Below are 16,655 nucleotides of genomic sequence, written 5' to 3'. Positions count from 1 at the left end.
GACTCCATGGCTACGGCCTTGGATTAGAACACGGAGAAGATTGCGAACGTTCTGTTGACGCGACAAACCTCACCAATGTTGACTGTGTCGGCGGCGGTGGTGGTGGTGGCGAGTTTGACGACACATTTATATTTACGCGATCTACCACCACGAAAACATAAACCTGTATTATGGATAAAATTGGTGGCGAACGCCTCCTGCTTGTTGATTGTTCAGGTCCTCCTCGTCCACTCCCGTGCCCCGTGTGTGATGACAGCCGATCTCAATTAACAAGATTTCTCGACATCATAAAACGTTTTAATCCGATTAAAATTATATTTACGACCTCTGTGATAAAGCGCTTTGTAGCTCATCGGATTCCTCCAGTATAAATAGAGATTCTGAAGTGGGTTATGCCAATGCACCATATTTCGTCAGCAATTGCCTTGAAAAAGTCCAGCCACGGTAGTGCAATTGTGGCCACGCAGTCAAAACTTTGGGGCCATGCAGTTAAACCACTGCGGTGGTTCTGTGCCCCTTCAACAGAGGAGGAGGCCGAGGAATAGGAGGAATAGGAGGAGGAGGAGCAATAGGAGGCAAAGGAATAGGAGGAGGAGGAATAGGAGGAGGCAGAGGAATAGGAGGAATAGGAGGAGGGGGAATAGGAGGAGGCAGAGGAATAGGAGGAGACTTCACGACACGGACTCCGTTCTCCTGGAGCCCTCTCGTGGCTGGCAGACATCGACATTGGCATTCTACTCGGGAACGCGTTGGGGTACCACGGGGCGCCAGAATAGAAGATAACCCGCCTGAAGACAAAAATTTAAATAGGCGACGTTTCGGACAATGGCCCTTCGTTCTCTGCTGTGGACAAACGTGTTGAGTTTCTGCTTGTTGTGAATTGTGCCAGTGCACCACTGTCAACGCAGCAGCATCACTGAGCAATGTGCAGTTGTAATCGTGGTGCTCGTTGCTGGCCGCTTCACGTTTCGCTACTGTTGGTGCCTTGTGCTCAGCAACCGCGATTTATATAAAGACAACGAGGTCCTTATTTTACTTTCTTTGTCGGTGGTCATCGTTTCCATCCCAGTGCCTTACGCACGCACCTCCTCGCGAGCAGCAGCGGCGGAGGCTTTTGGCTCAGCCACGGCCGTCTGGAACGCTCTTCCTGACCCTGTTCAGAAAGCCACTGGGAGCTCTGCACTTTTAAATCACCAGGATTGACGAACCCATTTATTTAAAAAAAAAAGTGCTTTTTGTGTGCGTTTAGCTTGCTGTCCTCCTACCCACCCCCGCACCTCTGATCAGCACGGTTGGCTACATCCACACACGCAAGTACGCACTGACGTAATCGCTTGTCACGGTGACGATGACGTCACGGGGCTATCTACATACACGACCAACATCTCAGTGTGACGGCATCGTCACCGTTCTTGAGCGTGATGTCATCACCGCTGCTCTTGCGATTCAGCGTGACGTCATCACCCCAGGTCTTGTTCGCGACCTCATCACCGCCGCTCTTTGGCGTGACGTCATCATCACCACTCTTAACCGTGACGTGATCACCGCCGCTCTTGGGCGTGACGTCTTACCACTGCTTTTGAACGTGACCTTACCACCGCCGCCCTTGAGCGTGACGTCTTCACAGCCGTCTCTTGCGCGTGACGTCATCACAGCCGTCTCTTGAGCGTGACGTCATGTGCTCCACCGGCCCCCACTTCCGTGCGCGCTCTGTCGTCACGTCCGTCTCTCTTCGAGCAAGACCGAGGGCAGCCGAGCGCTTTGCCGCGGCCCGTGAACGTAGCCAGCCGGTCGCTGAAATATCCCCGACCCCGCACCTCCCGCCACCGCCTCGGCCCGTCTGGAGCCGGGATCACCCAGCGCCTCGCCATGGTACGGGGGGGTGGGGGGGGAGAGACGGGGGGGATGGGGGGGAGAGAGACGGGCGCGTTGGGTGTGGGAGCCGCGCTGCATGCGCGCGATTCTTAGGTTTCTTGCGGCTCCGCACGTGAGAAGGCCCCGGGGATTTGACTCCCCCGGTTCTGTTTCGCCGCCTCCCCTCCTCCACCCCCCGAGTCTCGAAGGCGAATCGTTACCGTCTTCTGTAGACTTGGGAGAAGTTGCTGTTGCTGCTGTCAATGTCTTTTTGTTCGTAAGTCGCGCTCGCCGAAGGGGAGAGGCCACACAGCACACCGCGCTGGACCGTGTAAGACGCCTTAGTCTAGTGCAGGCGAAACCGATTGATAGGAGTCGATACGTCGCCAACCGATTGGCTACGTGCGGTGCGAAAGAAGTTCAACATTCACAGTACGTTGACATTAACCATTGTACGGTAGTAGCGAAAGAAGAGTGGTACGGAGGCGGGGACTGATCGTCGGTGAGCGAGTGACTAGCAGGAAGCACAGGTGACGGGTCAGTCATCTCGGGTAGTTAACTCATATTATACCTGGGGCCTCGGAGTGCACCTAGCCTGGCACAAGCGCCGTGACGACGTCACCGGAGTGAATCTGTTGCTGGACCATCAACGTTTGATTTGTACGTTGATAATTATAATGCGTGAGAAGTAGCGTGCTCCTAGTCTCAACACAGCAACCGTAGGTTAGAGATAGATTTACCGTCAAGAAACGTCACTGAACAAAATATTACACGTTACATACTGGGCAGTTCCAAGATTTCCGACGATTTCAAGATGTTGGTAATACTTTGCATAATTGCGAATTGGCTTTTTTTTTACTTGGGCGTAATGTGTCAAATCAATTTGCACAGCAATGGATGTTAATTAATCTGTTCGTGTGGCTTGACGTGCTCAGACGAACTTACATTAATCCATTCATCCATGCTGGGATGACGATGGTGTGTATTCGGTTGAGTATACTATATGTATCATTCAATTGGCCCGTTCGACATATAAGCCAAAAAGTCTAAAACGGCACATAATCACCTGCAAAATGACACCCCGCTTGGACATTATTATTCGGACAATGTTGAAATGTTCAGTGTGGTTGCCTAATTCGTTGGACTGCTGCACTGAAAAACCGTTAATTCAGTTTTGCAACGATTGTACGTGGCCGAGAAACTGCTGTCAATCGTAGCCAATGTGCGTCATTGCAATAGAAGCTCGATACAAACAAACCTTGTGTTAGTCCCCTTCTGATATAAGCAACGCGTTCTTGCATGACACTATTTGATTGGAAGGAAACGGACAATTTCTGATGCAAGCACACTTCGGATATAAGGACCTCTGAACTTAATATGAGGACAAATTAAATCACGACGTTTCGGAGGCAACACAAGCTTCCGTCTTCAGGTGGCACCGTCACAGCAAAATCACTTGATACAGTAATTGATACAGTAAAAATCACTTGATCTCGTAATTTTGCTGTGACGGTGCCACCTGAAGACGGAAGCTTGTGTTGCCTCCGAAACGTCGTGATTTAATGTATTCTTATTTTATGTTTTACCTACGTGACTTTACCGAAAAAACCAAAGAGTATGGACCTTTGCAGTCACGAAAACTTCAAATCTAGAATTAATATAAGGACGTCTGAACTTGTATTGCATCTAAAAACGTTTGTATTTCACTCGGCAAGGCCCACTGCGCTGTATAGCTCTTTTTTAGAAGCAACCTGGCTACAAATGATAGCTCAACGAAGTGGCTTATCATCATGAAAATGTACAGCAACAAAATATTGTAAACGGATGTTTCTAAATGTGGAGGGAAAAACTGGAGGACCCGGAGAAAAATCCATGCGACCATGGCGGAGAACACAAACTCCAAATATACAGCAGGCGTCGGGGTCGAGATTGAACCCACGACCTCCTGTATACCAGGCGAGGTAGTTAACATCTCACCACATATCTGCTGGGAAGGCCGAAAACCTGACGACTGTGTCCCCTCCACTTGGCTGAATGCCTGACCCCGCTGTCACTCGTGGTCGACCCGCGCGTGACTCCTTGTGTGACCTGTGCCTGTACTTTTTCTGTTCCACGTGGTTCATTGCAGAAACCCATCCTGCTGCAGGGACATGAGCGTTCTATCACACAGATCAAATACAACCGAGAGGGAGACCTGCTCTTCTCCTCTGCCAAGGACCAGGTCTGGCATTGTTTTTGAGGAGAGATCTGATTGCAGGAAATATTTTGTCTGTCCCTGTGTCTGTCCGTACGGCCGTTTGAAAACAAAAACTATGAAACCGATAAACAAATTGATGTTAAACGCCACTGCACAGTTCACCAATACCAATGCTCAAATCTGTCCAATTCCTTTGGTGATTGTCATGTAAATACTTTCTAAAAGGTTTTGTTTTCGAACTAACAGTGTGAATAGCCCACGTGCATTAGAACGCGCTCGTGTATCGGTGTGTCGAGTGCATGTATCCGCGCATTTGTGAGTTTCTTTGCATGGCCGCAAATATTGGTCCATCAAGTTATTTCAAAATTGTAAGCATCCTTAATGGATAAACTTGGACAGCTTGTGTACATTCCCATTGTGCCTCTCAAAACAATGGAGAGTGGCAGGTCAAAAACACGGGTGTTTTATTTTTTGTTCTTGCGTGGGAGTGTGTGTGGCCTCCCTTCTTGAGAATGGAATCTGCACCACTTCATCAGAGCCACCAGTGCAGAAACAGTGCAGACAAGCATTACACCATAGCTCTTTCGAGCATGGAGACACATTGTAACTTACCTGTGTGGTGTGTGTATGTGTCTTTACATTTGTGTGCGAGCAGATTGTGAATGTCTGGTACTCGGTGAATGGCGAGCGCCTGGGCACCTACAATGGACACCAGGGAGCCGTGTGGTGTGTGGACGTGGACTGTATCCTCACGACGGCTGTGTGTCCCGCGAGCCACATCATGGCATGCTACTCCACAATGCTTTGCCACATTGTACAATATGATTTAGATTTATAAAGCGTCTGTGTGGACGTGAAATGTGATCTCATATTTGGACCTGGTTCAGAAATTATGTTTTTTTCATTTTGCAGACAGAGACAGTTATAGGCAGAGGAAAGCAAGGAATGTCTTGAGCCTGGACTCGAACAGGGGCAGGGAGTCGACAGCATGGAAGGCCGAGGGAAGGAAGTTGTGGTGTATGGGGGCAGCATAGCATTATGGTCGCTCATCCCAAGCATTGTCCAGGCTTCAAACCCCTGCTTAGCTTCTGAGATCGTGACGAAATAGGGTTCATTCCGGGTGATCTGGTCATCGGTGATTCGGGGCCTAAGCGTGACCGCATCTGAAGACGCCGTGTTGAGAAGCACGGGAGGAGTTTGTGTTGCAGCAGAATTTCCCTTGACCTGGTGGTGACGATGCAGGGGACACGAAGAACGTACTGACCGGAGCAGCCGACAACACGTGTCGCCTGTGGGACTGTCATACGGGTAAGGCTGAGCAACGAGTGCCTTGTTGTATTTGAGTCTTGTGTGCACATCTGTGCGTGCAAGTGTTTGAGTCTGTGTGTGAGTGCGTATGTGTGCGAGTGAGTGTGTATATGTCTCAGCCTTCATGGGTGCTCGCTAGCAGCACTTGCCTCAACAGTCTGTTAAGGCTATGCAGGGGATCTTTGTGTATTTGTCTGTGTGGAGAGCAGTCCTAGGCCTCCCATAGTTCAACTTGCCCCCAGATTAGCAGGACATGCAGATTAAAGTCTCTTTTTGCTGGGCTGCTGTCTCCTGCCCACTTTGTACACAGCCCACTGGATTTGGGAGTTTCACAAATCCCTGCGTGATCCACCCACCCATGTCCCCAAAACTCTGGTTCACAGGCGTATGCCAGTACGCCCTGCTTATGAGCGATATGACCCCCCCTTAGCTTGCCGAACTAAGCTGTTGAAATGCTGCCGTGCGTCCCGCGGTGCAGGGAAGCAGATCAGCTTGGTCGAGACCAAGTCGGCGGTGAGGACGTGCGGCTTCGACTTCAGCGGAAACATCGTCATGTTCACCACAGACAAGCAGATGGGCTACGACTGCTTCATCCACCTCTTCGACCTGCGGGACCCCAGCCAGATCAGTGAGTGGCGTGGGACTGCAGAGGTCGTAGGCTGGAGGTCGGAGGACCGGCGGCTCGCAGTTTTTGACACCTTTCGTCTTGAGTCTCGGCGGCTAGGATCAGGCGATTAAGCGTGCAGCGATTCATGCCGTTGCGATTCAATAAATTGTCATGATTTGGTAGGGGGGGGGGGTTCACAATTTGGAGTCGTGATTGAGGGGCAGGGTTCAATTCAACAATAAAAAATGTTTGGTTCGTTTATACGGTCTTGTTGGTAATGTGTTGTATGTTGTGATAGTCTGTCTTGTTCTCTTCAGGTAAGAGCATATAATTTGTATCATTCATGAATAATTAGATATGTGATCTGAGAATAAGGATAGATTTTAACTAATGAATCAATACATTCCTTCTGCTAAAACAAGCATGGGGCGAAGCGTCTCTCCGTTGGCAGTCCCGTGCTGGCACTGGAAATTCCACTTTAGCATGGCAGGGTTCACTATCTTCCTTCGGATGACCGATGTGAGCTTGCTGCCGGTCACTAGGTGGAGCTCTTGTATCACCACTGCACCCAGAAGCGCTCCCATCACGGTCACAGAGAAGGAGGTCATCCGTAGTAGCCCCGTCATATTTTGTTGAATTGTTGATTAAAATCCATTGTTGCGCGCACGATACGTGCATCGAAATAGTTTTCATGCTTACTCCAAATTATATTTAAATCCTCAGTTGAATGCTACATCATAGGAGCGTTAGAGATGCTGTCACCCAACAGTTTGGTGATTGTGGCTGATTAGCAAGATAGACAAATGATGCCTTTAGACCCATTGAAATGAACAAGACAGGACCTATGAAGTAGGTAATACAAAAGGCAGCACATATGAGACACAAATAATATTCTTAAATCTAATCCTGACTGCAAACAATTGGTATTGATTGCTTCATCCGGGCAGGTAGGAGGGGGGTTGGGTTGAGGGTGAATCGTTAGTGGCCTGATAATCGAATGTATCTTATCTGAGCCCATTCAATCAAATGGCGACTATACATACACTGCTTTATCCAGCTTTAGCCTCATTGAGGGTAGACGCATCATGATGTGGTGGGGGGGGGGTGATGTGTCAGCAGTTGTCGGGGACCGGACCGATAGCCAAATCACTCAGAAATAGCTCATTTTCTTCAGATAGTTGAAGCTAAGCAGGTTTGCGCTTGGATAGTTGCTCGTATGGGTGACCACCATTCATTGACCCCCCCGCGGGCTTGGTTGTCAGCAGAGGGGCAGTGCGTCAAATATCCTCAGTTGTCCATTGCCACTTGTTAAATCCCCCACATGGAGGAGGTATGTATTTTGAACTTCTTTCGCACCGTATGTAGCCAACTGTCCTAATTGGAGGAGCAAGCGCCGCTGGCGAGGACGTACGTACGTAGCCGCAGCTCCCAGGCGTGCTTAGTCCATACCACGGTTACGTGGAGTTAAGCATCGTCGAGATGGGGAGAAGCCGGTTAGCTTGTCTGTAAAAGTTACAGAAATAAGACAGCCGGTGTTAACCGTGCCGCCTGCTCCGCGTGCGTCCCCAGCCGACAATGAGCCATTCATGAAGATCCCGTGCAAGGAGTCGAAGGTGACGAGCGCCATCTGGGGCTCGCTCGGGGAGTACATCATCGCCGGCATGGAGAACGGCGAGCTCTGCCAATTCTGCCGCAAGGTGAGCGAGTGGCGAGGGCGGCGAGTGTGGCAAGAGTTCGGTGTGCGGTGAGGGTGTGTCGGGAGGGCGCGTGGATGAGTGTATGGTGGGATTTAATAATCATCCTGTTCAGAATCCAATCAGGGTCTTTAGAATGTTTATCAGAATATTTATTTAGACAGGAAGAATCCAATGAACCATGAAGCTCTTTTTCGCAGATGTCCAATAGCGTCCACGTCTATCCCCTGCTGAATGAACGCCTCCCCATGCAGTTTCGGTCTAAGTTGCTTGTTTGAACATACTTCGCCACACTGGTTTGTGCGCATGCGTGAAGGTGGAGGAGGACGGCACTGGTTAAGATATTAGCAGTTAGTGCAATGAGGAGAGATATCGAACCAATAACTAGTCCTGGGCCTCCCCGAGGTTGAATTACCCTTACAATTAGTACGATGTACGGTGTGTAAACCTCAGCACTGGGGAGACAGACGTTCGGACATCGTTCTGGTCACACCAGCCGCTCGTACACCGTACGTCGGTGCTCGTCAACAGCAGTCTTTGTGTGCGTGACTGCAGACCGGGGAGGTGCTGTCACGCACCAAGGAGCACACGAAGCAGATCCACGACATCCAGACCTCGCTGGATCTCACCATGGTCATCTCGGCCTCCAAAGACACCACCGCCAAGGTACGCGAGCCACGCTCGCGCACACAGAGCTGAAACCGTCATCAAAAATTAACCTCGTTAGGGTGTTTGTATTTGTTTACCTGCAGTTATATTCCAGTCGCATTCACACCCATTGCGTTGCCATCCTGCTACAATCGATTAACGTCTTTGGAGCTATCGCGGCGAGCAGTGCACTCCCCTGTGTCAGTGAACGGCCCCGCTAGATTTTTCCACAGAACTACATCTGAAGTTTTCTCAAAAAGCCCTTGTTCTGCCTTGTTTGTTCTTTCGAATGTTTTTGTAAAAGGATGTAAACGCGTACAATCTATCAGTGCTCAGACACGCAACTTTATGCATGCATGGTCAGCGAAAATATAGATTAATTTTTTTGTCTGTTATTACACGACTGCTGTACTGAATAGTTTGTTGTTACAGGCGCATGAATGTACACACATAAACGCACGTGTGTGCAAGTGTGCACATTAGTAACGCTGGCGTGCAAGTGGGGGCAGCGGGACATGAAGGGGCCACGGGGGGGGGGGGGGGTGTAATATATTCATTCCCAGGCCGGACTGCGTCGCCCCCCCCCCTCCTGACCGTGCGTGCCGCATGGTCGTGCGCCTTCTCTGCTGCAGCTGTACGACGCCGACTCCCTGGAGCTTCTCAAGACCTACAAGACGGACCGGCCCATCAACTCGGCCGCCATCTCGCCCACACACGATCACGTGAGTGGGGCCATCGGGCCTATTGAGTCAAATTTTGGGCCGCCGTTACATAATGGACCATCGGGCCTATCATTAGAATTTTTTTTGCGGGGGGGGAGGGTGGGCAGCCCCCTGATCTTGGGGTCGTTGTAAAATTGTACCCACTTATCACTCCCCGCTCCGCGATCTCGTCCAGCCGGAGGGCGGTCCTAAATGATATAGGTGAGCAGAGAACGGAAAGTGAATAGGAAGTGAATAGAGCTGTGCATGGCGATAAAGGGCGAGGGGACAGAGCACAGTCTCTAGCCAGCCAATCCGTGGCACTACAAAGATCGACTGCTATAGCCAACCAGAGATAAGTATCCATGCTCCTAATCACACGAGCTGACCTGACCGTACCCCTAGCCCCTACCCTTAGCCGCCCCTCCCCCCCCCATCCATATTCATCAAACGAACATTACACCTCACCAAACGAATATTAGACCTACCATTAAACTGTAACCGCATGGACACTCGCCCTGCCCCTTGCTCTCACTATTTGGCCTACCAAGCAGTAGCCCTAGCCACTCAAGCCAACCCAGTCCATAAAACTACCCCAGACCCGAACATTCAGCCAAGGTTTCATCCATCAGTGGATTGACATGGGGCTGTAACTTTAGATTAATATTGTCCTTGCGTACCGGCTATTGGGGCAAGTGCTGTCAAGGTTTTATTGGGGATCAGCCTTTATCTCCCCGGTGGTGATGTTTACTCACCATGCCAGCAACTCCTTTCAGGACGAGTTGACCTAGGGGAGGCTTGGGACCAGTTCAGATAATCGTCACCGGTGTCGAACTCGGATCGCCGGGTTTGTAGAAGAGCGCGCTAACCGCTACACTAAAGCTCTGTGTACGAACGCACACCCGCAGATACAGACACACACACAGGCGTATACAACAACTGTGCTATGTGACGGTGACATCACCACCGGCGCTTGTGTCCGGCTATGTGCACTTTGTCGCCGTGAGTCTGCATGCCTAAAGCTGGGCGAGCGGCGGGTTAAGGTGGGGTTGGCGGCAGGGGGTGGGGCGAGTGGGGTGCGCGAGCGTGGCTCGTAAATCCAGGTTACGTAAGGGGGGGCTCCTGGCGGCTGTGATGCAAACGCAGTAACGTTGGGGGAGGCAGGGGGGAAGGGGGGGGGACCTCAACCCCGCCCCCCCCTGCCTCCGCTGTGTTGGTGCTGCTGCCCTACGTGGGAGTGTTACGGGTCACGGAGAGGACAGCGAGGATCCATTCGTGATGACAGTGGTGGTGATTGGGACAGCGATCGTGATGGTTGTGGTGGTGATTGGGACGGCGATCGTGCTGGCTGTGGTGATGGTGGTGGGGTTTTAATGTCGTGGCGACCCTCGTCTCGCACAGCCTATTGGCTGAGACGATGGTTCTGTATTAGATGAGGTAAGGGTTCTGTGTCGGACGAGACGAGGTTTCTGTATGGGATGAGATGAGGGCTCTGTATAGGATGAGCTGAGGGTTCTGTATAAAATGGCATGAGGGCTTCGTATTGCATGAGAACAGGGTTCTGTATCGTATGAGAAAGAGGGTTCTGTATCGGATGAGACTAGGGTTCTTTGCCTGATTAAAATGAGGGATCCGTATCGAGTGAGCAGAACATTCTGTATCGGAGAACACTCGGGGCTAATGGAGCTCACAAATCTGTGTTAACGAGACGACAAATGAGAAACATTGAGATGGTAAAATCACAAATTCTTGCATCGGTCCGTCTTCAATAATTGGCCTGGATAAACAAACAGTTGTGTTTGTCATTTGCGTCGCTCGAACGCTGGAACAGTTATCGCCTTTTGTTCGGTACATGTACTGGACACGGCTACGACGCTGCGCATATTTATCTGTACCCTGACTCTTCAGCCTCCTTCGTTAAGCTCTTCAACGCTATCCTGCAGTGCCACCGCTCGCTATAATCGCCGTGTCATCAGCATCATTATTTTTGTACTGTAATGCCCTGGTTACACAGGCTTTAACCTCCCCAGGGAATCGACGCTCGATACTGGGGATCTCATCCACTGGAAGAGAGGCTCACGGGCGCGCGTGTATGCGTGTGTCCGTGTGTACGTCCTGGAGGATGTATTACTCTATTTCACGCGCGGTTGCGTTGGCGTTATCGGGTGGGGGGGAGCCACTACCCCTCAGCCCTTCCACCCCCGCAATCACCCACCATGATTAACGAGCGTCGATCCGGGAGCGCGCGTGCGTGCGTGTGTGCGTGCGCGCGTGCGTGCGCGCGCATGGACGTGTGCACGCGCGTGCATTATCGCAATAATTGCCATCGCCTTTGCCGGGAGAGCGAGATTTTTGTGCCTTAATTATGCACGACTGTCACGGGCAAATGAGCATGGAGTGTCGCCCAGTGTCGCCCTGTGTGAGTCCAGCCCGGGGGTGTGGGGTGAAGGAGGCGGGGGGGGGGGCAGCGGAGTGACGGCAGTGGTGAATGGGTGGGTGGAGACGTAAGCGGCGGCGGAGAGAAGAGGTTGTTTCCTTCTCCGCCCCACAAATGTTTCCCTCTTTCGCTTTGTAATTGATGACCCCTGCGCAGCAGCGTTGTTGCCGCAGATGTTAATCCTGTCACCGTCGGAGGAGAGCGTTCCGCTGTTGGGGAATGGGCCCGGCGAGCGTGTCGCGTCGGGAGTTGGTGCTTTGTCGGAGAGCGACGTCTGTTCGTGTTCCGCGTTCAAACGTTTGCCCGATTTTTTTCGTTGTTTTACAAATTAAATCCCAGTCGTGCCGTCGGGTGTTCACTGGAGAGAGCCGACACTGCCTAAACCAATTCTGCAGACTACGTGGATGACCCACTGAGACGAGACTTCGATGGCCTGCGGCCCGTAATATTTTCTGTGGTCTATCTCACACAGCTGTGCAGACACGTGATTAAGCGGTTCGGTGTTGGATAGCAATGGTTAATACTTAATGTGTAACTCTAATGCCATTACTAATGGCAGAGACTTTTCCAATCCTTTATTGGAATGTGAAATTGGATGACCATGCACAGGTGGATACATTTTTACGATTATGTTCGCTTGTAAACCTTAAAAACTGATTCCAAAAACAATTAAATAGTGTGAAGTGATGGTATCAGCAGCTTGGGTTGGCACTTAGTGATTTTATATTCACACCCCAGGGGGCATTGTTTTTCACGTTCCCTTCCACAGTAAATAAATTATTATTATTTTCAGAATTTTTGCCAAAACACAATTGAATGTGATGGGGTATTTTGTACAATCATTGGTGACTGAGACCCATCGGCGTTGTCTCCGGGTCCTCTCGTCTTTCCCTCCATATTTAGAAACAGGCATTTAGAGTATTTGGCTGCAATATAACATTTCCTACATAAGCCACTTTGTCGAGCGATCATTTGTGGCCAGGTTGCAAATGAAAAGGGGCCATCCATTTAGTAGGTACGCAAAAATCTGTCATAACTTGACCCCTCCCCCCCCTCCCTGTACGCACGCGTACTTTTTACACCCCCCTCCCACCTGCGTACGTACGCTTGACGCACCCCACCCTCCCCGAATCCTATAAAACGGCCGATATTTAATCCACGCATAAACGATCAAGGATTAATAATATTAACGTGTTTAAGCAAACAGACAGTCCACCGCCTCACTACCTAACTCATTTGAAAGCCAATTTAGAACAAATTATTATCGAGGCTTCACCCCCCCCCCCCCCCGTTTCCTATGCGTACGTACATTGTCAGTAGACCCCCCCCCCCATACGCAAGTGTACGCATTTGGGTTAACCTCCCTCCTCCATGCTTACGTGCTAAATGGATAGCCCCAAAAGAGCTACCATTGCTCAGAGGGCCTTACCTAGTGAAATGGAAAAATAGTTTAGTTAGCTTGCTACGCTTGAGAACTCTGATCCAAACCCAGCTATTCTGCATTGCTGGCTCAGTGTCTCTCCCGGCCTCACTCCTCTGGTTTCCCTGCGCTCGGTATCTTCAGCCGCGAGGTGTGCGGCCGCTCACGCCCAGCATCCACCCTCGCCCCCTTTACAGGTGGTGCTGGGAGGTGGGCAGGAGGCCATGGACGTCACCACCACGTCCACCAGGATCGGCAAGTTCGAGGCCAGGTCAGTGGGGCTTCCCCCGTACCTCCGATTCCCGCGCACCTCCGATTAGCACGGTTGGCTACATAACGGTGCGAAATAAGTTCAACATACGTACATACATGCACTTTGCCAGCACGCATGTATACACAAGACAAAGGTAAAGATCCCCCGTATAGCCTTACCATACTTTTGGGGCAAGTGCTGTTAGTGGGCACCTATGAAGGCCGGCACGGCACACGAGGGGGTGCGTGGCCAGCGGCACACGCGACCGCCTTTCTCTCCCCAGTTGTGATGTTTATACACCACACCGGATACTTATTTTAGGACGAGTCAACCTCGGGAAGCCCAGGAGTGGTTCAGATAATTGTCACTGGTTTTGTCCGTGAATGGGAATCGAACTCGGGTTGCCAGGTTCATAGTGAAGTGTACTAACCGCTAGACTACCACTCTCCATACACACGCACACATTCAGATACAGACACACGCAGGCGTATACAACAACTGCACCATGTGATGGTAACATCACCAAAGGCGCTTGTGCCAGGCTATGTGCACTTTGTTGCTGTGCAAAGTGTGTAGGATGTCACGGAACAGGTCCAGGTGTTTATGGGTTCACTGAATGTGATGGCTGGCAGAGGCCGCCCCTGTGCTGCCCACTTTGCTAACTCGCTGTGTGTCAGCAGCCCGGAGCTCCGCTCATTGTTGTGAGCCTGCAGACACACCCCCACACGGGCATACACACCTGCACGTGTACGTCAACACAGAGACTGCCGCACTCGCATGTACAGATATTCACTTACACATGCTCATGAACACAGACACGTGCGCACATGCACACACGCTCCTAATTAATGCACACCATTACCCAATGAGCCGTACAGCCGCACGTGCTCGTGCAGAGTGGCGGTAATGGGCAGAGTGCCGATGGAGCGAGTGAATGAGTCCCGATCGCTCCCTCTTAGACGCGCAACATTAGCCCGCACTGGAGCCGGGGCAAGCAGGAGGAGGTAGGGGCGGGGTTGGCTGAGGTGGGAGGGGGGGTCAGGGGGGACGAGGCGGTGGTGGCGGGGGGGGAGATCAGCCATTCATTTTGTTATTATTTGCAATCAGCACTTAGCCTGTTTGAATGCAAAACAAAAACAATGCTTCCCTTATATTAATGCCGAAATAGTTTTGCTTATAATTGAGCCGAGTGCTCACAACACAAGCGACCGAGCGGTGGCGCCATTGTCAGCGGCCGACACTGTGAAGCAGGTGAGCCGAGTTCGATTCTTGGCCGGTCGTGGGCCAGTCGGCGTTCACCAGCGCGGTGAAGTATGGTCAAACCACGAGTGATACGATGCGGAGAGAGGCCTTTCACCCAAACAGTGGGATTGATCGTGGCTGACGATAGCAATAATGTGTAGGCCTCATTGCAAGGTGCTTTCGGCAGGAATGGTTCTATTATTATGTCAAGGATTCCTATGTCATTTCATATGTTTCATTCACCCCACGTGCAGGTTCTTCCACCTGGTGTTCGAGGAAGAGTTTGGCCGTGTTAAGGGCCACTTCGGGCCCATCAACAGCGTGGCGTTCCACCCCGACGGGAAGAGGTGAGCCGGGATTGAGGGTTCATCGAGAGACTCCTGAGCCACCCACCACTAGCTGCTAATTGCCCTGGGTTCGAGATCCAGAGCCCTCAATCTGTGTGTGCCTCTCTCTCTCCCAAGAGATCCGTGTGAGATAAACGTACCGCAGGTGCTGTCGGCGAGCACCTGTTGAGGCTGGGTGCACGAAGGGCCGCTGTGGGCAGAACCACGCACGCTGCCTTTGCCTTGCCAGTGCTGAAGCTCACGCGCAGTGGGAAATGGTGTTAATTTTGGTGTTTTTTTGGGGAACATTTGGCCAAGACTAATGAGTGTAGCAGCCAGGGGATGGAACGCGTCCAAGAGGATTCCAACCAACGAGTCTGAGTAATGGAATCCGCTCGTGTGCAGGTGCTAAGTCGCAGGATTGCAAGAGGCGGCCATGGCTTGGGGAGGTCTTCATCCAGCAGTGTATTGATCGTGACCGGTGATGGCTATGATGATGATGATGATAATGATGTTAACTCCCTCGCCTGGTATGCAGGAGGTCGCGGGCTCGATCCCGATCCTGACACCTGTATATTTTGAGTTTGCGTGTTCTCGCGGATTTTTCCTCTGTCCTCCGGTTTTTCTCTCCACATTTAGAAGCAACGTGCGTTTAGAGTATTTGGCTGCGACACATTTCCACGTGATAAGCCACTTCGTTGAACTATCATTTGTGGCCAGGTCGCTTCTGAAAAAGAGCTGTATAGCTCTGGGTGAGCCTTATCTGGTGAAGGAAAAACAGTTTAGTTTTATTTTTCGATTTAAAGCTTTCGTGACTGCAGGGATTCATCTTCTTGGTTCTTTCGGTAAAGTCACGTAGAAGGGAAGTAATGAAATAATACAAATAAAACACAATAAAATAATTCTCACGACGTTTCGGCCACAACGCAAGCAGCCGTCCTCAGGTGAAAACCAGGTCCGTCGAGGCGACAGAGTCTGAAAGACTCTGTCGCCAGGTCCGTCGAGGCGACAGAGTCTTTCAGAGTCTTTCAGACTCTGTCGCCTCGACGGACCTGGTTTTCACCTGAGGACGGCTGCTTGCGTTGTGGCCGAAACGTCGTGAGAATTATTTTATTGTGTTTTATTTGTATTATTTCATTACTTCCCTTCTACGTGACTTTACCGAAAGAACCAAGAAGTTTAGTTTTAGATGTCGAAGTATAAACGGATTGCCGTGCGAGCGGTGTACGCGCGTCTCTCCCTTGCCAACTCCTGCCGCCCGCTCTCCCTGTGCCCCCGCAGCTACAGCAGCGGTGGAGAGGACGGCTACGTACGCATCCACTACTTTGACTCGCAGTACTTCGACTTCGAGTTTGAGCACTAGGACGGCCGCATGTGGAGAGTACAGAGAGAGCCGCACGGGGTCGGCGAGGCTGGCGTGGTGCGGAGCGTCGTGGACGCCTGGCTCGCTGGCTGCGTCGTCAGTTGGGACGCTCGCTGGCTCAATGGCTCGCTGGCTTGCTTGCTCGAGTGCGACCCCGCGTGTCTTCAGGCTGGATGTGGCCAGGGTTCACATGTGGTGTGGGCACCGTGCGGAAAAAATTTAATAAAAAATGAAAACAACATAGAAGGAGTGAGGACCATGAAAGCGTGTGCGTGTTTGTGTACATACGAGTTGTATGGGTTTCTTGATGGTGAATGATGAGTTGGTTTTGTAAGAGTGCTTAAATGTGTGTGTGGTGATTTGGAATGTGAGTGCATTAGAATTCTTATTAATGGTCTCTATGATCCACCAACCCTGGTTTCGAAGCATTGAATGTCATGCGTGTACCCGACATGCTTACCTTAACAAATAGGATAACCTCTCTGTGTGTGTGCGCGCGCGCATGGTGTCTGTTTGGTGCTGGCCACACCACCCCCTCGTGCGCAATTCCAGCCCTCGGAGGCACTCGCTAACCGCACTTGGCCCAACAGCCTGTATGGTTGCAC

The 16,655-nt window shown here is 51.1% G+C and overlaps 1 protein-coding gene across 1 annotated transcript; it reads left to right on the top strand.

Moving 5' to 3' along the window:
- Positions 1–1,692: 1,692 nt before the first annotated feature.
- On the top strand, positions 1,693–16,299 carry EIF3I (eukaryotic translation initiation factor 3 subunit I). Its single transcript, XM_078856642.1, has 11 exons — positions 1,693–1,872; positions 3,983–4,075; positions 4,707–4,794; positions 5,294–5,359; positions 5,838–5,987; positions 7,536–7,663; positions 8,216–8,326; positions 8,941–9,030; positions 13,064–13,137; positions 14,616–14,708; positions 15,969–16,299. Exons 1-11 carry the CDS (start codon positions 1,870–1,872, stop codon positions 16,048–16,050), a joined length of 978 nt encoding a protein of 325 aa, XP_078712768.1. The 5' UTR covers positions 1,693–1,869; the 3' UTR covers positions 16,051–16,299.
- Positions 16,300–16,655: the final 356 nt, after the last annotated feature.

This window comes from Lampetra fluviatilis, chromosome 5 (genome assembly GCF_964198595.1).
Source record: "Lampetra fluviatilis chromosome 5, kcLamFluv1.1, whole genome shotgun sequence".
Lineage (NCBI taxonomy): Eukaryota > Metazoa > Chordata > Hyperoartia > Petromyzontiformes > Petromyzontidae > Lampetra > Lampetra fluviatilis.
Note: the sequence above shows the minus strand (reverse complement) of the source record. Positions and strands in the feature narration are given on the sequence as shown.

Excerpts from the sequence above, each read along its gene's own strand:
- EIF3I (XM_078856642.1), top strand. Across the intron at positions 4,076-4,706 it reads TCTCCTCTGCCAAGGACCAG|ATTGTGAATGTCTGGTACTC; the intron begins GTCTGGCATTGT and ends GTGTGCGAGCAG. Across the intron at positions 5,360-5,837 it reads CCTGTGGGACTGTCATACGG|GGAAGCAGATCAGCTTGGTC; the intron begins GTAAGGCTGAGC and ends CCCGCGGTGCAG.